At 39.3% G+C, this 22,813-nt stretch overlaps 1 protein-coding gene across 15 annotated transcripts in view; it reads left to right on the forward strand.

Moving 5' to 3' along the window:
* The window catches only part of GTDC1 (glycosyltransferase like domain containing 1), a 186,160-nt gene that overhangs the window by 40,225 nt on the left and 123,122 nt on the right, over positions 1-22,813 (forward strand). For all 15 annotated transcript variants that reach the window (XR_010372962.1, XR_010372963.1, XM_064451002.1 and 12 more), the window contains exon 4: positions 20,217-20,427. Coding sequence is in view for 13 of the 15 variants with exons in the window: in XM_064451002.1 (XP_064307072.1) it covers positions 20,246-20,427 (182 nt within the window). In the remaining 2 variants the exon portion in view is untranslated. The remainder of the gene's footprint in view (positions 1-20,216; positions 20,428-22,813) is intronic.

Here is a 22,813-nt window from a genome sequence, read left to right on the forward strand (position 1 = left end):
CCAGCAGCATCATTCTTTCTGCAGTGGCTTCTTTTCTGCTGCAGAGGAACAACATGTTTTGGAAACATTTATTCCTTTTCTATGAATACTTTTATTTTTGTTTATGGAACTCTGGTGAGGACTTTTATGCCTTAATGATCTAAACGGAATTAACTTGCTTGTTACCTTTCAGTAGAGACACTTTGAGCGACCACTACTTCTGCCTTTAAAGTGTAAATCAGCCCAGAAGTTTAAATGCTAGAACTTGCGTTTCTTGTGCACGCTCAGGTAATATCTGCTGAAATTGATAATCCTGATGCTTGTCTACACGAGAAGGTGGTTGTACTGATTTAGATAGAGCTGATTGAAATAAATTGCAGCTCTCTAGGTGAGGCGGCAGCAGCAGCCTTCCTTGTGTGCCTCCTGGTCTCTCCTTTTCATACCTCCCCAAAATGTGCTTCCTCGTCTTAAATTGGTCATTTTTAATTCTGTCCTATTGTTTTCATTGAGAGGGATTAGTAAAGGTAAATCTTGGCTTTCATAGCATTAACATTAGCTTATATCTGTCATATCTGTCTCCTAGCTAAACTAAATACTGCTTTTTTTTAACCCTGTCACACTTTGTTTGAAAGAACTAGTCTACCTAGAGCTTGGTATGGGGTTTCCAGTGAGGAGAAAAATCATTAACAGATGTATTTTTTCAAAAGTGTGATTTTTATGTTGTTTGTCTTTCCTGACTGTGGCTGCACACCCACCCAAACCGTGCAGGGGTACGTGTGGGGACCCATTTCTGGTGCTGGTGGTGCTGCTCGGTGGAGGTACGGCTGCAACCAAAGCCAGCGCCGCTCAGAGAGCCTGAACGACGGCCCCGCGCGGCTTGTCCGGGGAACGGCCGGGTAATGGCAGTTAGGCATGGAAACCATTAAAACCAGTTAGTCGTGGTTCTTTTGATGATACCGCTGTCAGAAGAAACAATACACCGTGTAAGGTGTTAGCAGCAGATTAAAAAAATACAAGTGTAATACCCATCAGGTGTATGTGGTGTAGCTTCAAGGAGAGCATCGTGTGTGGGCAGGTGAAGCGTGGTGGGGGATACGTGCCTGAATTTGATGTGCCTTTTTCCCCGCAAATTTGTAACTATTTTTTCCTTCACGTTTCATCTAGAAGCAGGCAAACGAAGAAGAATATCAAATATTTTGTGGGAAGCATATGGAGGAGTCCTCCTAGGCCTGTTTTCATTATGTTTCAAAGCCCTTTGGACAGACTTCTGAAAAGCAGGATGTCTGGCAGGCTCTGGGATGGGGAAGAGCGAGGTGCCTGGCTGCTCTTGCTGGGCGTAATGGCAGCCTCCTTTGATCAGATGGAGAATTATCTAATTCTTCTACAGGAGTTCTTTTAAAAGTCATAAGCTGGTCAGATACACCCCTCAACAGCTTTTATTTAAAAAAAGAAAAATTTCTTTTTAAAAATCATTGTATTGAAATGGAAACACATCACCAAACATGAAGTCAACTTACCTGTGTATCCTGGCCAGTCGTGATCTGCTTTACTGCCAAAAAAAAAGGCAGCATTTTTATTATTTTTAAGAGAGGAAGAGCGGAAAACAGCATCTTATATAAAGGCTGCCCATCTGCTTCATGGGCTGTATATGTGAGAGCTGATGCTTTCCACTGTTGCTTTTCTTTAGTTACAGATTTTTCTTTAGCATTTACGCACTCAATTCGCACGCCGGCCTTCAGATTTCACCTGTTCTGATGAAGAGCACACAGATAATGGCTAGAAGTAGAAGTTAGCAGGAAATTTGGGGGTCTTTTTTGTTTCTGAATTTGACAAAGTTGTTACACTTCATTTATATATTCTGTTTTTCCTAGGTATGATTTCCTCCGGTATTTAAGTCATGCTATTAGCAGCGACGGTGCTTTGAACTGTCATTTCATACCACTTGAAGTTAATTACTAGAAAACTGGGGTTTTCTTTTTTATATTAACCAGTTTCATATAAAGTATATCTCTTTACGGAGGATGTCACTGTGAGGTAGGAATAACTACAGTAAACTGATGAGCAGAGCAATTGAGCCTTTGATCATGTAAAAATGTAAGCATGTGTTGAACTTCACACTCGAGCATTCCCACTGGCCGTACACGGCTTACGCAGCCGTATTTCAAGGGTCCTTGGCAGGCTCGACAATAAAACCCAGATATCCTATGAAGCCAGGCTCCTTTAAGTCTTTGCTCAGACTGCTTAGTAGGCACAGAATGAGGGAGATAATATATTTTTAGCTTTTAAATTCAGAGAAACCTTTCAGTTAAAGAAATTCTTGGCAATTTTAAACGCTCTGTTCTTGCAGTCTTTGCACTGAACGATGAGGAATGGTGTGATTTTGATTTTTCTTTCGGACTGGAAAAAACCGTATCCCATTTACTTTATATTGTTGCAGTTTAAACAACAAATGGTATAGTTTGTATTTACTGTTCCCAGTAGTTTCTCTGAAATGACAAGGAAAACAGGCCTCTTGTCCTGTAGTATTGTGAGTAGAACAACATATCAGCATTGGTATAGCAGGAGGTTGCTTCCAAAGTAATTGCAGAGGATGATCTGATTTTTGTGATGTAATAACTCACTATCTGTGATGTCATATGAATTTTTTTCTTGCTATTGGTGGCACTGAAACACAAAACTTGAAATCGCTGTTACCTTTTTTTTTTTTTTTAAAGTGAAAGAAATTAAGGGTCTCAACTCAAGAAGGGAGAACTCCACAGTGGGAAAGAACATGGGATATTAGGATAATTCAGCTTGGAAGGGATCGTTGGAGGCCACCTAGTCCCACCTCTTGCTCAAAGCAGTGTTGGCCATGAGCCTTTGATACCTATATCCAACACAGTATGTAATTATGGAATACTTGGGTATTACATGATCTTTCTCTGTAGTGTCTGCATTTAATCTAGTGCAACTTTCTACTTTGCATTGAAGGATATGACTCACAAGGCTGTCATTTATATTCCTTTACATGATAAAATGTACTCTACAGAAGACTTCGGTTGATTTTTCAAGATTTGGTTTCTGTGCAGTCAGAAGTCAAGCCGGTACCTCCAAGTGTAGCAAGTGTCTTCCTGGACTGTGTTCTGGGATTATATATAAAATACATAAGTATTTATATATTTCCTTAGCGCCACCAATGCCTTCATTGTAGGCATCCTTTTTCTGCAAAGATTTAGTAAGTTTAATCGCTACTGTGGAATACTTAATAGTGTATCCTTTCTGCAAAGAATTGAAAGAGGGTTTTTTTCCTCTATTGGCATTTGAAAAGCAGAAAAAAAGTGACTACTACAACAGAATTTTATTAATGAATGATTTACACTGGTTCCAGCTGTGACCATGTGATTAGTCCTTCACTAAGCAACAATGGGTATTTTCTTTCTGCTTTTATTTGATTTCCAAGAATGTGTCATCTGTTACATAAACTGCTGCCAGTATACCCCGTGTAAACTGGTATTTTTTATTTCCCTGAAGCGTCAGATGAATACCCACCCATATCCTTCTGGAAATACTGTTTTAAATGAATTGGGAATTTTATTGGCTATATCTGATTCAGCATGCCAAAATTGTAAAACTTAAAATATTTATTAAACGCACTAGACTGTAGGATGCCTTGCTCCCTGGTAGTGCAAAAGATAGATTATTTTCACTTTTACATTTCTATCTTAATATTTTATTACAGCAATACAATGTGTTATAGAGGTGGACAAGCCTGCAGATTGAAATGTGGATAGTCCAGATTGTTCCTTTCCCTCGACCATATGGTGTAGTTCTAAAAGCCTTTTGTACGCTGTCTGTTCAGTTAATTGTAAACTCGGTCTTTAATGTACCTTAAAAAATGAGATATATGTGAACTAAAAGGCAGCGTATCCTCTGGTAAGTAAAGTTTGCTAAAATATATCTAAATTCACAGTCGTGGTCTCTTGGTAGATTTTCTTTCTGGGTGAATTTGAAAGTCTTTCACCGTTTCTTGGTAACGAATGTGAGTATGTGCGTGTGGAGGGACAGGTTTTTCCATTTCCTCCTTGGGAAGGGGGGGAGATTTGAGTATATAATGAACATTTCATAATATTTTTGCTTGGCAGACAGCTCTGCCAGTGGGTGATGTGCAGGAACATCGAAGATTTCTGACAGATGGATGGTAGGACTGCTAATACACCTACACACGTTTCAGCGTCTGATGTTCCCGGTGTTTCTCTGATGCCCGAGAAGCTTGTGCTCACACTTTGGTCTGATGTTGCCCGGTGCTGGGCTTTAGAAGAGCAGAACCAAGTCGTGCTCTGGATTTTAATATGCCGCAGAGAAAGGTAGTTTATTATAGTATTTATTATGGAGGCAAACATCTTTTTTTTTATGTAACGAAGAGATAAAATTAATTGTTGGAGCGTTTCGGAAGCAATTTTATTTTCTGTTGTCTCACCATAAGAAGCTATTTGGGAAAAGTGACTGTTTTGAATGAAGATAGGGTTGATACATCTGAGGAGGAAAAAGTAAAAGAGTAGGAGTCTCTCACTGAAACTGCTCTTCTGTGGGTCCCAACCTGTTTTTCAGCGTTGGAGAGTGTTTGCTCATTAGTGGCAGTTTCAGTGGTAGGCAAGGCTTGCATCATTTGTGGCTTTGGAGATAAAAATTCACTAGCATTACAAAAAAAAAAAAAAGGAAAGCTAAAACATTGGAAATCAAGCAAGAGGTAAATGACAGTAGTGGAGAGTGAGACTAATGTGCTGAGAGAGGCCTCTCATAATGAAACTTATTGATCTGTACTGCATATCTGAAGTTTTCAAAGGATTTCGGATATTTCTTCTATCACCAGCTGAATGCAAAGGGATGGGTAACCTTAGGGGATATTAGAAAGAAAATAATGCCATTTTTTTGCCTGCAGAGATTAAATAAAGTCAGTCTTGCCCTTTGTTACCATGTGGAAGTGGAGAGAGCTTCAACACAAGTCTTCTCGAAATGGAAACAAATAGTAACCAACAGCCAATAGTGCATCTGTTTCTTCACATCAGAGTATGCTTATTGTGAAATAGTGTAGAAGTCACGAATTTAAATAGTATGATGGTAACTAAACAGCAAAAAGCTGCTGGAGATCCATCATTTTTTGTACTCTTAAGCATATGTGATCAAACATTTTGCTTAGGAGGTTCTTCGGAAACTTCACCTTTGTGGAGTGATGAAGAAGGACTAGGCGGGGTTTGTGTGCTGCAGAAGCAGACACGGATCCTGCTCAGCTGGCGTATGATCAGGAGGACAATGTATGTACTGGCCAGTGTGTACGCTGAAACGAGCCACCTTGTACTTCCATTCTGTGTTTTTTTGGCTGTAGCATGGAATCAGTTGGGAGCAAGAAAGTATCTGTGGGCTTCTTGCAATCCAAGTAGTTCAGAAGCTTTGACATGCAAGAAACCACTCGTAATGCTTGAGAATCCAGCTGTAATTTTGAGAGCTGAAAGAGAAAATGGTGACTGAACGTTTGTTGCAGCTTCTGTATGATGAGAGCAGTTCTCAAAGCCTGCGAGTTGCCACTTGCAGAGAGTATATGAATTAACACATCTACCTATTTTTACTGTACACTGGCAAGTGTAGGCTTACTTCATTAGAGCAGACAGTACAAACAAGATGTGCTAATTTCTGCGGTTTTAAAAAAAAGACCGAATTTAACTTTTCATGCTGATTCCAAAATAAGAGAAATAAAAAAGTCATAGAAAATCATATATCTTGAACAAAAAATGTAACAATCTTTTTGTCAAACAAAATCTTTATTTAATCTACTTGTATTTTAATAGCTGTTTCTTTCACTTGAGTGGTGTGCCTGTCCATTCAGAAAGAGTTATTAACAATGTCAGCTTGGTTGTAAAACGGCAGATTTGGAGACTGCCGCTTTTGTGGACTACACGTTTGTTAGATCTGTGAAAAGGTACAAAATTCTTCAGCTGATATTGAGGATTGCAGCTTTTTCGGCAAGTTTCTTCACAAAGAAAAAAAAATTGCATTTTTAGAAACAAGGCTGGACTCTCGTGCTTCTTGGGCTAGTGGAAAGCATCACTGAAGTAGTTTTACTTGCATGGGACAGCCTGGATTGTAGTGGTATGGAGAGCTTCCTAGAGGTGCGGAGGATGTGTTCAGTGCCTCAGAGCTTACAGAAGAGGACGTGGGCAGAAGGTCGGAGTATAGAAGACCAAAGGCTGAAACAGGTTAGACTTAGAGAAGCGTGTACAGAATAGGTGTAGAAAACTGTTACTAGACTTGAAGTATTTATGAACAGGGACTAGAAAGGAGGTGGAAATAACAGAAAATTGGGGAGACTTTGGAAAGAGCATATGGAATGGAGTTGATCAAAAAATGGATGACACTCCGGCAACCTTTTAAAAGTTGTTCCTTTTTCACCTGATGGGAAGTTGAGATGTACCAAGCAAGTCTAATGAAAATGAGAAAAATGGGATGGAACGAGCCTTACGTCTAACTGGGGGGAAAAATATCCCAGAGGTGAAGAGGAAAGTCACTTTGGATTTGATGTGATAAGTTGGAGGAGGAAGAAAGAGATAGTTTGTAAAGGTGTTTGAGGCAATTTGAGTGGAGAAGAGTTGCCAGGAAGGGAAGTGAGACAGGAGATTAGGCAAGGGAGCCATGAAGCTTTGCTCCTGGACCGGCGAAGAAAGGACTGTATTGAAAGTGGAGATTTCCTAATGAGGAATGAAGCGTGGTGGGGGAAGAGAACGTCTGAGGCTGTAGTCCTAGCAGATGGGAGACGTAGTGGACATGTCCGTATGTAGGAAAAAGTTGGAAGTGAGGGTAGTTTGAGACAGGAACATTTGATACGTGTCTCATCAGGGTTGTAGCTGATATGCTGTAAGTCTACGCTTTGTAGATTTTATTGCATTGTTGAAAAATTTTAAAGAGGAAAAAAGATGATGTGGGCCTAAGGTAAGTGCAGCAGGAAGTCATTAGAAAAGAAGGTGAAATAATTAGAATAGAAAGTAAAAGAATATGAAGAAAATAGAAGATGTTATGAAACAAGTGAAAAGAGGAAATCAGGGATTCAGTCATGTGAGAAACAATTCATATGGTTTCAAGAAGTGTGGATTTTCTTTTCGAAGATGGAATTTATCAGCTAACTAGATGAAGAATGACATTAATAGAGGACACAAATTTTTGTCTTATTTTCAGTTCAAAAAAGAATAATGAAAGTAGAATCTGGGTAAAACGTGTTTTCTTACAAGGGCTTACGCTAATGAAAAATTAAGTGTTGTTCGGAAGATTTTTTTTTCATGACTGGCAAAATGGCAAGTAAATTCCTGCTGGCCTTGGAGAGAATGTGCATTGGGAGGCTGGAAGTAGGGACATAGGAGTCACGGCCCCTTTCTTCTGCTCTTGGCTTTACTGTAAAACTACTGTTGGAAAATTGTGCAAATCACGAGTTTTAATTCAAGTTTCCTCATCTGTAAAGTAGAGATAACAATACCTACCTACCTCACAGGAGAGTTGTGAGGTTCAATTAATGTTTGTTAAGCTCTTCAGCATTTTTGAATGGTAGGGGATAAATGAAATATCTTGTTGTTAATAATGGGAAAACACCAGGCAGAAGATATCATATGATTCTGGGTTTGGAGGGAGCAGGTAGAACAGTTACATCTTGTTGTTTACAGCATATTTAAACAAAACAAATTGAAAATGTTTGGTTAGAAGTTATATAATTATTAGGTTTATTTTTCGAATCCAAGCATTCTCTTACGATTAGCTTGTAATTTGAACAAGTACATAGATCTAGTGTTTTGTTTCATCTTAAGATAGTTTAAAAGTCCTTTGCCTTTGAAAAGTTGAATAATTCATCTATATTCCCTTTTTGCCTCCATTGTAAGATGAATTCTTTACAGTCTACCTACATATACAAAACCAAACCAAGTATTTCTCTGCCGTCAAACTCTGTGTGAAGGTTTCCGGAAGGGCTGAAGTGCTGTAGTTAGAGGTCGTAGCCTGGAATAACAAGTCAGTAGGCAACGATAACAGTAACAAATATATGAAATTCTGTGACTGTATGAATATGTGTCTACAGTATAATTTAAGCAACCCAGTATATGGTCAGGAGAAAATTTTTGAGAACACTGTTGACAAAAGTAATCGAGTGAACTAGTGGTGTTGAGTGATAAGAAAATCAGTGGTGGGGGGGGATTAGCCTCGCTAAACCTTGTTTCTGAAGCTTTTTTCCTATTCAAATAGGAAATAGTCAAAATAACCTTTCTAGTTACAGTCAAAGGAAGTGCTGTGTATATTCACCAGCAAGTTTCTTAGAATCGACTGTGCCTGTAGATGCAAACTTTACAAACGTAGTGGTGTGTCAGCAACATCACAGGTGTCATTATAAATGTCAGCAGTATGTAAGTGGTATTTGTAAATAAGCACAAACATGTGAAATGGTCTACATTTGTTAGTCAGCCATTACGCACCTTCAGTATGCCGAAGCCTACTGCTTGGTTGAGTAGCTCATGCGAGTTGAATGTACACTAAATATCAAGTGGTGTTACACAGCTTGAAAAGAAAAACAGCTTTAAAGAAGAAAGCAGACTTTTTTCTAAGTTATTCTGTTAATGCCCAAGAAAGTGCTTCCATGAGTGTTAAGAAACCAGCTGTCTCTAGACTCTAGGAAAAATCATTTATGGATCTCTCTTGTCCATACTCATTCAGAGCTTCAGTGGGAAGGCAGAGTGCTGCAGCTCTGAAGAGTAGCTTGAATCAGCTTGCATGAATATTGCCCTCTCCAAGGATATTGGCATGCAAAACAGATTTTGTTCATCGTAGTGCATTTTGAATGCACCTCACAAATGGTTTGTAACCACTTGGAAATGAAGAGACAGTGTGCGGAGTAGGCTCTCTTCAGCGCAAGCTAATGCATGATCGATGTAGATGGGTGGAAATAACTCCTTTTCTCAAAGCGTTTGCTTGGTAGCGCTTAATTTGGGGGTACCCTGTCTGCATTGTTTTCCACTATATATATTTGCTGGAGGCAACTTAATCTGTGCAAGCACAGTGACAAGCTGTTGTCCTACTGAACATCCAAGTCTTCCCTCCCATCCCTTCCCCTCTCTCTTAATTATATTTTAATTATATCTCCAGTATTCAGCCTGGGAGAGCAAAGTGTCCTCCCGAGCTATTTCTGCTTTAAATGTGAGACTAAACCAGTTTCATGTAACACCTTCAAGTATCTACATCTAACTGATCTCTGTGGGACCGACCTCTGCTTAAACAGTGATGTGAAGATCGGATCTGAAAAGATTCAGAAAGATCTGAATCGTCTTCTCTGTAGTAAGATAAGACCCATGTAATACCTCTTAGATTCAGATCCATTTTATGACAGTGATTTTTTTTGAAAAATCTCAGCATAAATAGATAACTGAAGATAGGTTTAACATTCTCTCCATAAGCAACGCACTTGTTTGCCTGGGTTTTAGAGAAATAGCCAAGTACGGCGGTGTCCAGAGCCACCACCACAGCACAGCACAAATGCATGGTCTTTATTTTCTTCTGTGCCTGGTGAGTAAGGAGGCACTAACTCCCCTGGATCACAGAGGGACTTCCAATACAGCAATAAAATTCCCTTAGATAAAGCAAACTTTTCTTTGCTAAGTTTTCTCTGCTTGAATTTTTGCAGACTTCTAAGACTTCATTGCTCAGCAGAATGTATTTGTCAGATTGACGAGAGGAGGGTGCAGCTGGTAAGGGCAGAAGCTTATGAAGGTGAAAACGGTTCACGATTTCCCGTCAGCTGGAGGGCAATGCTAAGAAGCGTCTTTAAAACTACCTGAGTTCACTGGAATTCTCGCAAAGACTAAGGAACAGTTTAAAAACGGCATCTGTATATTTTCCATTTTAAAATTTTAATTTATATAAATGATTCTACAGTTTCTGTTGCGTGGCTTGGTTAATAGGCAAGATGTTGTCCTAGTCGTAGTGTCTGGTGCGCTTGGGTTGAAAGCCTTCACAGCAAAAGGGTTCACAGTTTTCCTCTAGAGCAACGGTGAACACTGCAGCTTTTGCAGGAGTACTGGCACGTGCACGTTATTTCTGCTGAGCAGTTGCTAAGACCATTTTGAGACGTGATGAGTAGTTCCTAGTTAATTTCTTAGTGTCTTAAGCTCCACAATTGACTCTTCTTTGCATGTGGAAAAAAAAAAGAGAAATAATATCAAAGGTTTTAGCTGTAGCATTGCTTTGAGTCTGATTGCATGTGGAAGGCACTCTGATATAACCACTGCCTTGATTTTGGAGCTATTTCCAAGCTTCCCCCCGCCCCCCCCCTTCAGGTCTCCAAGAGCTGCTTACGGCTGCTGTGAATGCTTAACTGGTGGTATTGCTGAAAATTTCCCGATGGCCAGAATAACTGCATAACCCTTAAATCTTTAGTACGAGTCAGAACAGATCTTTAGCTTGCTGATGAAACCTGTGTTCTCTGTGACTTTGAAATGAAGAAGTGGGAATATTAAGCACAGGCCTTGCATGCATGAGGTGTAAGCGGTTTCTCGTGTTGGCTTTTAACGGTATTTCTGGCATTTCATCGTATCAATGATGTCAGTAAGAGCACCTACTAATAGCCAGCTCAACTTTAAATAGTTAGTATTTTCCAGTAATGACCATAAAAATTTCTTCAGCGCTGAGCTTTGCAGTGAAGATGTTTTGCTCTGCACACCAGTAGTCGTGGCCATTATAAACCATACTCAATGTTCTTCACGTTGTACCAGTTTGCAGGAGGAACGTGCTGGGTTCTGCAGGTTCTCTGGTAGTTCAAGTTGAAGTAGCTGATGAGTGACAGCATCGTTTTGGTTTTGTTGAACAGGATGTTTGATTTTGATAAGGGTTTTTAGATTTTAGGAGGAAAGTTTTATGAGCATGGCCATTTGACTCAGGCAGGGTAAATGCTTCTTCAGACTCTTTTTTTAGATAGCCAGAGAAGTGATTGTCAGGTGACACTAAAGCTGAAACCTTCAGTGAGTTTTACTAATATCTTCATGATTTATAATGAAGTAAAATGAAAAACGCAACTGTGTTTAACTCTTTTCATTAGAGGCTACAATGCAGATCATGTGCTATAGCCAGATTTTGTTGTGTGCAACAAAAGCAAAGTTTTTAAGGCACAGGCTTTCTGCTGGTGGTTATTTCAATGGTGTTTTTCTGATATCAGCCATCTGATAATCTTCAAGGAAAAAAAAAAATTCATATATTGATGTCCTCTGTGCGTGTCTCTGCCTTGCTGTTAGCTGAGGCAGTGCTAAAAAAGGCCACGCTCATCTCATGTCTGTTAGGGTCTCCCCCAGACGTTAATATTTATTCTTTTTGCAGTATCTGTTTTTAAAACATCAGCTTAGAACCTAAACTTGTTTACAAAATAACCAAATTAACCTTCCAAAACAGATTGTTTTGAGATGCTTGTATATCACTTTTATTCATGAAAAAATATATTTCCTGAAATGCTCACCATTTTAATTGACAGATGATAACAGACATCTTTATTTAACTCATGTCAGTGTTTTTCAGCTTTCTGCGATGCGTGTATCCATAGATACTTCCCAGTGGAGGAGGTAGACCCCGTAACTTTCTCATACTTGCAAAGTAAAATAAAATGTGTGAATATGCTTTTCTTTATCACTTTAAGAAAATCCTTGGAAGTATTTTGCAGGCTCTGCACACAACAGAATGGAAACAAGTGACTTAAGTCATTAGATCTGCTATTCTTGGGTCAGCGCGATGTCGGAAAGCGCTTTGGCCCACTCCGGAGCCTTTAATGTTGCCGTAGCCCTTTCAGAGGGCTTTGTCAAAGACTTTACAGGGAAATTATTTACAGCAAACGTGATGCTGCACCGCTAAATCACATTGGCAGCCCTCATTGCCCTAGGTTTGTAAATTGATGTGGGTAACATATCTTCTGTACGTCAAGTTGGAAATAGGATGTAAATATTATTAAAATGGAAGAATACGTTCAGTGCCATATAAAGTTCTCATTCAAAGTTGTGTGATGTTTACTATTGAATCAGAGAGCTTTCGAGCTGTTTCTGAAAGGGATAGCGTGATGCTGATCAGACAGAAGTTAATGAGAGGTATTTCTGTCCTCATAGATGCATAGTATGAAGCATTGGTTCAGCTCTCTCCTGAAGACAAAGAGTTGGGCAAGCGGAAGACCAAAAATTATTTTCATCTGTTGCATTCTAGTACGTAATAGTTAAAATCAAGGACTTTTTTTTGTGCAAGTAACTTCGCAACCTTGAAGTTACTTCACGAATCAAAAGACCGTCATCTCTGAACTGCTGTAGGGATCTAAAACGTAAGCGTTGCTTCATATAAACAAAAGAAAACCTGATGATTTATTCTCCTCACCTGGTGAAGGGTTTCATAGCTTGACAAAATCCTCATGATTATAATTTTAAATTGCTTTTGTTGAGGGTCTTTAGGTGAATAACATGGCAGATACATTTGACACCCCTTTTGAAGCCCATTTTACATCGTGATTGAATTGCATTTTGAAGTAACCTTACCGGCATGTGGTGTGAAGTTCACAGATCTGTCCCTCGGTAATACTCCTCCGTGTGGGACTCTTCACGGATTTCACAGTAGAACTCGATTTGACAGTAGATCTCATCCCATCCTTTTTGTTGACTCAAGGTGTGACTGAAGATGCAGATCCTTTCATCACATATTCAAATGGATAGTTTCTGACTGTAAAATAAATCTGGCTTGTGCCCACTCAAAAGTTGCTGCCAAACATCTCAGGGTACCAAGCCTAATGTTTAAGTTAATGTTAAATTAACTGTTGCAATGCCAACTTTTGTACAAAAGAGCATTTTAAGTGCTAAATCCCAAATTTCCATGATATGAGAATGATTGTCTATTTTTAAGGTTTTACTACTTTAAATTTGCGGTAGAAAACAAACCAACTTTTTGATCTAGGGTGATTATGTTCTCTCATGGAGCAATTTATGATGGCTTCTAAGAAGTATTTTGTCTTTTAATCAGTTAACTAATGCAAACTATAGACTAAGCCTTTCAAATAAAATTAGTTAAATTATTTACAAGTCATATTTTCAAGTGTATATATCTATGTTCTTAAACTGGCTATGAATGCAGGTTGCTGTGCGTACCTTTCTATACAGAAACTGGTCTGAAGTCCAGTATGTGTGGAACCCATTTCTCATCATATTCCTAATAAATCGGAAGAATTTCAAAATGCCAGCCCATTATTACCAGACTGGTGCTTTTTCTATAATAGGGAACTAGCAACTAATATGTCTCCTGTCAAGTTTAAAAATAGCGCTACATCTCCCATTACCACACCTATTAGTTCCCTATCCAGTCGGAGATATTCTAAATCAAGTATCGTTCATCTATTTAAACCTAATGTAAGCCTTCGAGATCATCAATATTATCAAATTTATTTTAAGAGGTGCAGCGCTGGAAAAGATGAGTCTTGCAAACTGCCTTGAGCCTTCAAGCACTGTAAACACGGTCCAGATAAGTTGGATAAAACCAACATACCATGAAAGAACATTAGCAGTCTCTGTTAAAGTAAGTTATCATTATTCCAGGCTTTTGAATTACATGGCAAATGGGAACTTATCATTAACTCTTAAGTCAGAATAACTAATCTTCTGTCAAGTCCAAATGCTAACCTTGTGTTCTCAGGTTCTGTTCTCATGTTGGATCTGGACTGGGTTTTTTGAAAAACCTGTTACTGGCTGAAGAGCTCCCCAAAGTAATGTTGCAACTTTTCGTGAGGATAATTGATTGTTTACTATCTACTCCTCTGCAGCATACTCATGTCAACTTCTGTGAATCTATTGGGACCATTAAAGGAAGGAAGCAGAGAAATAACCTCTGTGGAAGAGAAATCTTCCAGTTTGCTGGCGATGGGTAGACGTGGCTGCAGTCACTTCCCTGGCAGAACATGGCCCCTGGTTCGCCGTCACACTTCTTTGTCTTTTCCCCTTCTCTTTCGGCTTAAAAATGAAGATGACTTTCTCCTGATTAAATATGAAAAATACTTACTTTGCCTTTGTTCCCTTGAAAAAAACCCAAATGGTTGGACTTGCTTATCCTAGAGGTCTTTTCCAACCTTCATGATTCTATGATTTGTTAATCTGAACTCACAAAAATAGTTTACGGGCTATTTATTTTCCTTGATACCCTGTTTTGAGTAGTACTTAGTCCCATGTATACTGCTTAGGAGGTCAGTTAGAGGCGTGCAAACCGAGCTGCGTATTGTAATTGCGGTTCACAACATACTGGGAAGCAGGAGATCGGTCAGTGACATTTGCCTCAAACTGTCTTTTGAGCGCTGTGTTCCAGAGGGAGATGTGGGCTTCCCCACCGAGGTCCTGTGGCTGTATGTGGTTTTGAGTTAACCATAAATGTGATACACGGATGGTTTTTTCCACTGAAGGAAAAAAAAAAAAAGCAACGATCTATTTTATTCAATATAGATTAGGGTCTTCAGAGATGTTACCTGAGGATGGCTAGAAGCATGGATTCAAAAGTATTTATGACGGTCTTAGACTGTCAGGAAAGAAGGTGAAAAGAAAATTCTAAGGATTAAATTTTTTTGCTTTTCTGTAGCTGAAAAAAAAACCAAATTGAATTTATAGCAGGAAGTGAGGAAGGGCATTAATGCCTTGGCATAGATAAAATAAAATAACAATTTAAATACTGAGTTTTAGAATGCACACTCTGCATATGCATTAACAATTTCCTCATAAGGATTTATAGCAATATTGCTTACTCAGCATGCATGCGCGGGGATAATGCGCGGCTATTACAGCATGTTACTTTCTAAATATGTAGACTCCAAAAGGAGCCATTAGTCTTTGTGGCAGGGTGTTTCTGGATTAATAGCCGCGTGACATCTTTAAACTCTAACTTTCAGTTCTTGCTGTTGCATTTCAGGGTTGAAAGCACAGACGTAAGAAGTGAACCCGGCCATCAAAAGTTAAGATCAAAACAATTCTTTTAAAATTCTGTTGTTTGCAATTCTAATTGCATCACCTCGAGCGCTGCCCTGCTTCTCACCTGCACGGGATGCATGCCTGCCCCGCGCTCTGATGCGCGTGCGTTTTGAGGAACGTAATTCTGAGGATGAGAAAAAAAATTAATAATTTCATATTTTAAAGTGTATTACAAGCAGCTGACTTTTTCAATACATGTGTATTTACATTAATCTTAAAATAGTCCATAGAAGACTAATTTAGCGGTCCTTTAAGCAAGTACTTCAAATAAAGTATCATAAATAAGCCTGACTCGAAAAGGGCTTTTGAGGCTGAGTTCCCAGCTGAGGGAATCCTTACCTGAGACCGCTGGGACTTCTGCCATTTTCTCCCATTCACTCTGCTTAGATTTCTGGCTGGGAATTGATTGTCAGTGTAATGAAGACAGTCTTTGCAAACATATATGTGGATAATAAGCAAAGTGAAATGAAATGTTGTACTTCAGTGCTTAGCGAAACAAAACCAGGCAGTGCAATCCATACAGATTTCAGAGTAGACAGCGTTTGGGCATCCTTGGTGCCTGCAGGTGATACTAGTTTTTGGTGTTCTGTAGGTGTTTGCAGCTTTCAGGTTGTGTGGATGGGGCAGGCTGTGGTTTATGGGTGTCACCAGTAAATTAATATTAGTGCTGATCCAGACGTCCAAATAAAGGTGAACAATTTTGGTTTACCGCATTCTCAAAAGAGGTAGAGAATTTCTTGCTTTTTCCAGTTGATTTATATAAAAGATAAATTAAGTGGCATTCTCGCTTTGTGCACTTCTACAGTTTAGTAATGACAAACCTTAGAGCCGGTACTTTTGGGTGATGTAAATACGAGTTAAATTTTGGTCAAACATAAAAATGTGATTGTGTTTAAGGTATAGCTCTGGGGTTTCGGTGAGTCATTGTCATGAGTGGGAGGGTAGTGCAGGCTCTTTCAATCTAGGTTTGTGTGTGTGTATGTGCCACATTCACGCTTCGGATGGGGCTGGGAGGGAGAAGGGGCAGAGGAGGAAAGGTGAGGACCCTTTAAGGGTCCTTTGGAAAATCCCATTTTATCGGAACACGGTACAAGACAAGTTTTTGCCAGTAGTAGGTATTACGTTGTGTTTTAGCTGAAATCATCAGGGGTTCTAAGCGTGTCAGTGTCCACAGTGCATACCTGATGGGTTTTGTAGTCGGTTGAGTTATAAGATACTGAACCACGTGTGCTCTGGATACGGCAGTGGAATAAATTTCTCATATGTGTGGGACTGTGACGGTTAAAACAATCATTACTGAAACCATATACCTTATTTCCTGTAACTAATAGCAGCTCTCTACCTATGGAATATATTAACAGTTATTCCTTTGGTTTTGGATTGTTACTCAACTATTTTGTTGGACAGATATTTAAACATGGTCTATAATTTATGCTGTCTGAATACGTCAATGAACGGAGCTAATTAGGCTCTCTGATGCGAGCTATGCTGATGTTTGTGAAACCACACTTCTGTTCATAAGATGGAGTGAATGTGTGCTCTTTAATAAATCATGGAAAATGATGAGTTTTCTCTACCTAGGTTGGTTAACAAAAATACTTTAGTTGGTGTTCACCTGGAGTTTAAAAAGAAGCCATGGTTTCTGTGGCTAGTTGTACAGTTAATTCTTCCGTGCCGTTAAAGAAAATATTTATTTATTACTCCATATGGTACTCAGAATTTCTTTTAAAGGAAAAATTTTGGGTCAACCCAAAATTAGTTAGGGACTCTATCACTTGCCATTTTTCTGCAACGTGCTCACCTCTGTGTTAGTCATGGCATTTTTGACACTGCTACCACTGGGGAGGATTTTCTTATTTCAGATAGTTCCTTGATGTGTGTCCTGAAGAATGTGCCGCTGCGCTTGGTGCAGGCAGAGTAACTCGTTCTCAAAGCAGGGAGCGCTGCAGCCTGCCGATGGGGTTGGGCTGGTAGAGGAACACCCAGGGTCGCTGGCTCCAGAGAGGAAGCGCTGCAATGAGAAAGGGGAAGCAGTTCTGTTTTTCCAATATTTGTTGTTTTCTTTGAAATGGGGAAAAGAATACCTGGAGTGATTTATATTTAATTGAGGATTGCATTCCATCAGATATGGTGAATGTTCTCAGGCCGTTTATCAGCTGTGTCTTTTCGAGACCTCTGAGGAGTATATGGTACATATTTACCTTAACTTGGCTAGGTCAAGGGAAATAAAGCAAAAATAATAGATGTTATTTTTGTATGTGAACAAAACTGGAAGTCATGTGGTGAAATATGAGGCAAATGACTGTGTCCTACCTCCTCTGTGCCTTTTTAAATGCAAGAAATTATTTGTTATATATAATATAATTTCCTTCGCATTATCAGTGTATCTTTTTAAAGCAGAAGATTTATTGGCTTTTTCATTGTTCCAGCTTAGTCAATCCCTGAAGTCGACGTGATGTATATTGTGCTGCCATTATTCTTTAGTAGTTTCATGTTTAAGTAGCATCTTGTTAAAAAAAAAAAAAAAACAAAAACAAAAAACCCAACAAAATGAGAACAAAACATGCTCGTTATATAACATTTTTTCTAAATTGAATACCATGTATATTGCTGGTAATGCATAAAGGTAATATGCCACTAGACTCCTGCAAGCGCTGGTGAGGATTTTAGAGGGCAGTACCTACATTTTGGGGAAGCGAAGGTTCTGTAAAAAAGCCTCTGAACTTCAGGTGGTCTCTGAAAAATGTGTCGTTGCTGGTTTTCACCCGTGTGCTGTTTCTGTGGGGTCCATGAGTGTTACTGTGGAGAATTAGCCAGCAAGAACCCGCTAGCACCCACTCCACGATGCATCCACAATTCCAAGCCAGTTTCCCAATGTAACTAGCCAAAGGGAGTTTATTGTGTGACAATATTTGTGCGCTATTTGCATAACACATTTTTATTAATAGATCTAAAGTGAAGATAAAGGCAGAATAACCTAAATGTCAGGATCTTTAAGCAAGAAGGAAACCTGAGAACTGAAAAAGTCTCTTACCGTCAGCACGTACAGTCATTCTCTGTCCCCATAAGGGATGTACACTGAAAACTGTTGCAAAATAAAACCAAAGAGCACGTTGTTGATTCAGCTAAACCTAGTGATAAAACCAGTTTCAGAACTAGTCTGATTAAGTGCAATTTGATCAGATATTTCATGAGCAAATTACTTTATTACTGATACCGCTAATGATTTGTAAATTAACTGCAACTCATTCTCCCTGAGTGACTGATACGGTAGCATTTACCAACTTTTCACGTACCCCTTTTTTTAGGGGCTGAATTTGCAAAACGCTTCCCTCTAGTCCTTCGAGTTAAATTTTCGGCTACGTTTGATGACAACCATAGCATGGTTAATTACAAATTGTTCTTTAGGTGAATAGTGCATATTCTAAAACACAGCTTGTGTTTTTATAGCAGTTATTACCCTGCAGGCTCCAAAAGGGCTTTGGAGTAGGGAGTATGATTTCGGTTACATCATTGTAAATTCACAAAACGTCAGTGATCTCAAAAGTGTGATTTTTGAAATTAGGTCAGTGGAAAAGAGATCAAAATCTGCTTTGCTACCTGAAAAGAAGCAAGCTCCAAAGCGGAGTGCAGTCTCTGCTTCCAGAAGGCTGTCCTTTTTCTTTTGAAAGGAACATATTTGTCCAAAATAAATATATTTATTTGAAATGGTATGGGGGAGTGAATAATAGAGCAAATCGTAACCTGAATCCAGGGTGGATTATGGCAAGAAAGTCAGAGCATGGAATACTTGTTCTCTTTCTGATTGATCTGTAGTGACCCAGGAGACCTACATCGCCGTTTCAGCTTGCACCGTGATGGGCCAATGACTCAAAGCTATCTAGAGGTTTCTTATATTTTGTCTTCCAATGAAATTTCTTCAGTGTTTGCATTTTTGTTGCTCGCTAGTTGATCTTTCAATAGCTACAACGCACTTGTGTGTGTTTTGTTTTGGGTGTCCCCCCCCCCCATTACAGAATACATAAATTTTTTTATCCTGAACTTGAATTTAAGTAGATTTCAAGATTGAGATGATGATTGAGATTTTCTGAGGAGTATGTAGTTCTGTGCTAAATTCTCACTTCTTGTCACCAGAGGCTTTGAGAAGATAAGGATTACAGCCTAAAACCACTAGAAATTACAGGTCAGGAAATGGATGTACGGTCTTGCAATATACAGCATCAAATGTGAAGCCTCAGCAAATAAGTTTAAAGGAGGGTCCTCCCTTTTTAGTGTATTTTGAGAAAGAAACCATCAGAAAGGCAGTCATGGATGGTTGAATACCTTTTCAGGGTTTTGTTTTCGACTTTTATATGTGATGGTTTTGCTCGAAGCATCTGAAAAGCAGCTTTTCAGTACCCCAAGTCTGTGACTTATGAAAGAGATGGGCAATAGTCACAGGGTTTTCATCTTTCCCTTCACTTTGGGCAGCACGTTTTGCATCCTGTTTGTGAGCAGCTTTGTGGCTTCTCATCTGAGAGCTTCCTTAAGCTTCTGAGACTCTTCTCTTCCAGCCATTTTGGAGTACTCAGAAAAAGAAAACCATGGTTTACGTCTCCTCTAGGGTCCGAGCGTGCTGCTCAGGTGGTGATCCCAGCTCCCAGTGATGCCAAGAGAGTCTTGGGGTGATGCTCAGACTGCACCTCCCCAGGCTGATCTCTGGCTTTAAATCACTTGCCCAAATTACCGCTATTTGAAACTGATGGGGCTGAAGTGTTTGAATTGTGCTTTAGCTTCATCTACCACCAGGAAAAGGGAGAAGTTTATGTAAAAATGAGTAAACTACTTTGTATGGACGTATCCCCTAATGTATGGAAGGATGATGTACTTCAGAGTGTGTAAAGTAGAGCTGCTTTTAAATACCTGATAGAAAACAAAACAATAAATTCAAAATACAGGGGTTTTTTTGTTTGAAGTCTTGCACATTTTGGTTAATTTGAAAATTACAGACTATCTTTTAAAGGTTGAAACTAATAGGTGTGATAACTTTGTCATTGTAACTGTTTAGTAGCCTTTTCTGAAGTAAACTCATTAATACAATATGAAGGATTAATTTCACGGGAAAAATGAAGACGCTGTAAGGCTTTGCGATATGTTTCTGCTTTTCCCAGTATCTTTTTCTTAAATAAAATACACCGAGGTTTATTCTAAAGTAAAATATTTCTCTGTTGTCATTTTCAGTATCCAAACGGATCTGAAGCACTTGGAAAATGAGCGTTCTTCTCATTGAAGCCTTTTATGGTGGTTCCCACAAGCAGCTGATGGATCTTCTCCAGGAAGAGCTACAAGAAGACTGTGTCCTCTGTACGCTCCCTGCCAAGAAGTGGCATTGGAAAGCACGGACTGCTGCTCTTTATTTCATGCAAACAGTGCCAACAAGTACTAATTACAGGTAACCCAGGAATTGAATAATTTCAAAGCTGAAATTACAGAGAGGCGTTCAGCCAGGTCTCTTGAACCGAATCTCCAGTTATGTGCATGCAAGCGTATATGCGCAAGCAAATGGAGCCTGTCAACGGACAATACAAGTTTTTCTGCTTTCATTGACTTCTTGGGGTATAAATATGGGGAAATTACCGCCACGTTTTAGATTTTCTTAGACTACTTCGGCTTGCAGTGCTAGTCCGTGAAAGTCTCTTCAGAGCGCAACTATATGGGTACCTGTTTGTGTGTACATGTATACCTATATCTGACTTAAAAATTATCAAGTGAATTCAGTAATAACTGAAAGGTTTGAACTGTGCTTCACAGATTAGGTTGAAAGATGGCACAGATGTGAACACTGCAGCTTCCTCACTTGCCCTCCGACATATTTGTTAGCAAGTCTGATTTATCAGAGTGTGCTGCTCAGGCTGACCTGGAGGATTAAGGGAGCAGTTTTATCTTAATGACGGTCCGGTTCTGTAACGTGCCAACAACTGTGGATGTCAGTTATGCATTTATGTAAGTGGCAAATTTCCATCAGCTAGAACCTGGGCTGATAAAAGCAGACGATTTAGGTCAACAGATCTCTATCACGTAGTGAGAATCAGACGCTCCAGAACCAAGCTGTCTTTAAACCCAGCGATTTTGCTTGGCCTACCTGATCAGTTGAGATGTGGTAAGATGATTGTATTGAGCAGTGACATGGGTAGTAAACGTGCACTCTGTTGACTTTGCATCTTCATTGAAAGAGACCGTTCGTGCAGGGGGATGTTTTAGCACAAGCAGCTGCTTTTCGGCCACAGGGTGAACCTCAGCAGGACTCTGGGCATACCTAAATGATGCACTAACTAGTTACAGTTCAGACCTGGGTCTGGTATTTGTTACCAGGAACAAGTAGACATGGTTGGCTGGGGAAGAAATATGATTTTTCAAGAGTAGATCTTGTGCTGTCGAAGGCTGCATTTGAACAGTGTTACCCAACACAGTGTCTAATCCGTTTTGGAAGGCATGCTATATAAATGTACACCTATTCTGTGCCTGCTTCTGGCTTGCATTTAAAATAAGATACCATCCCAAGCCAAATGTTATATTTAATTTTCCCCGGTTTGTCTTGTGCGAGGCATTTAGCGTTGGTTTCCTATTGCTTTCCTTTTGCAACGATTTTGTTTTGGAGGAGTGCATATGACAAACTGTTATGTAAATTTGTCTTGTATCACAACCACATCCTCCAACGCATCGCAATGTTATCTGCGTTCTTTCAAGGTCAGCAGCCCAAGCTGTCCAGCACTAACTGTATTAAACTAATCAGACATCACTCATAGACATACATTTCATTAGTTTAACTTACAGTTACATTGACCTAATATAACTTAGCTCCAATTTGTCAAGTAACCCACATCCTGGGGGAAGGGAGAGGGAATGACGACCTAAAAAAAACCCCAAACAAAACCCACAAACCCGAACTCCACAAAGAAAACCAAGAACCCAACAAAAAAACTCAACCCAGCAGCTTGAAAACTCACTTGAAGTTAATAAACTTGCAATCTGTCATAGACTTATGTGCAAATATAACCTTTACTGACAGCAAATAAATCTGATCTAACCAATGGAGTATCTTAGAGAGGAAAGCTTTTCCTTTGCTGTTGCTGTTGCTGTTGGGGTCTGATCAAACGGAATCAAATAGTCAAAGTTCACAAAGATGCAACGTTTAAAACGGAGTGTGTAACTTACCCTCTCAGGCAGGATAAAATTTTAGGAACAAGGGCTGATGTGACTGGTGAGAGGAAACTGATTAGAGGTACCTTCTACTTTACTTGCACATTTTTAGTCTTTGTTTTGTAATTGAATGTTTCAAGTATTTTCTTACATTGAAAGTGTAAGTGCATCAGGCTGCAACCTTAACAAGGCTGACTACTCTCTCCTATTAGAAAAAAACACTGATTAAAATGAACATTGATTCTTTTGTTTCTAGCTTGCCAGTAACCATTTAAGATCTGCTTCCCAGGTAGTAGTTTAAGACAAAATTTACGTTGGTAACTGGCAAGAGTGCGCGTTTTGAGTTGCACGCTTAAATATTTCAACCTTCTTGTGTGGTTGGGGGAAATACCAAACTTGCATTATTTATAATATTGACATTTTTTGTGGAAAAAAAAAATTCTTTTACGAGTGACTTTCATAAATGTGACATTTCATAAATACCTTGTTTCTATTTGTACATTTAGTAATACAGAAAGGTCACAAATAACTTCGAGTGCAAACACTTCTGGTAACGGAGCTGCATTACTTAATTTTTATTTTGAACCTGCACTTTACTTCAAGCTGCTGGTACGTATGAGAAGTAATACCGATGCTAC

The sequence above is a fragment of the Phalacrocorax carbo genome, chromosome 5, assembly GCF_963921805.1.
Source record: "Phalacrocorax carbo chromosome 5, bPhaCar2.1, whole genome shotgun sequence".
NCBI lineage: Eukaryota > Metazoa > Chordata > Aves > Suliformes > Phalacrocoracidae > Phalacrocorax > Phalacrocorax carbo.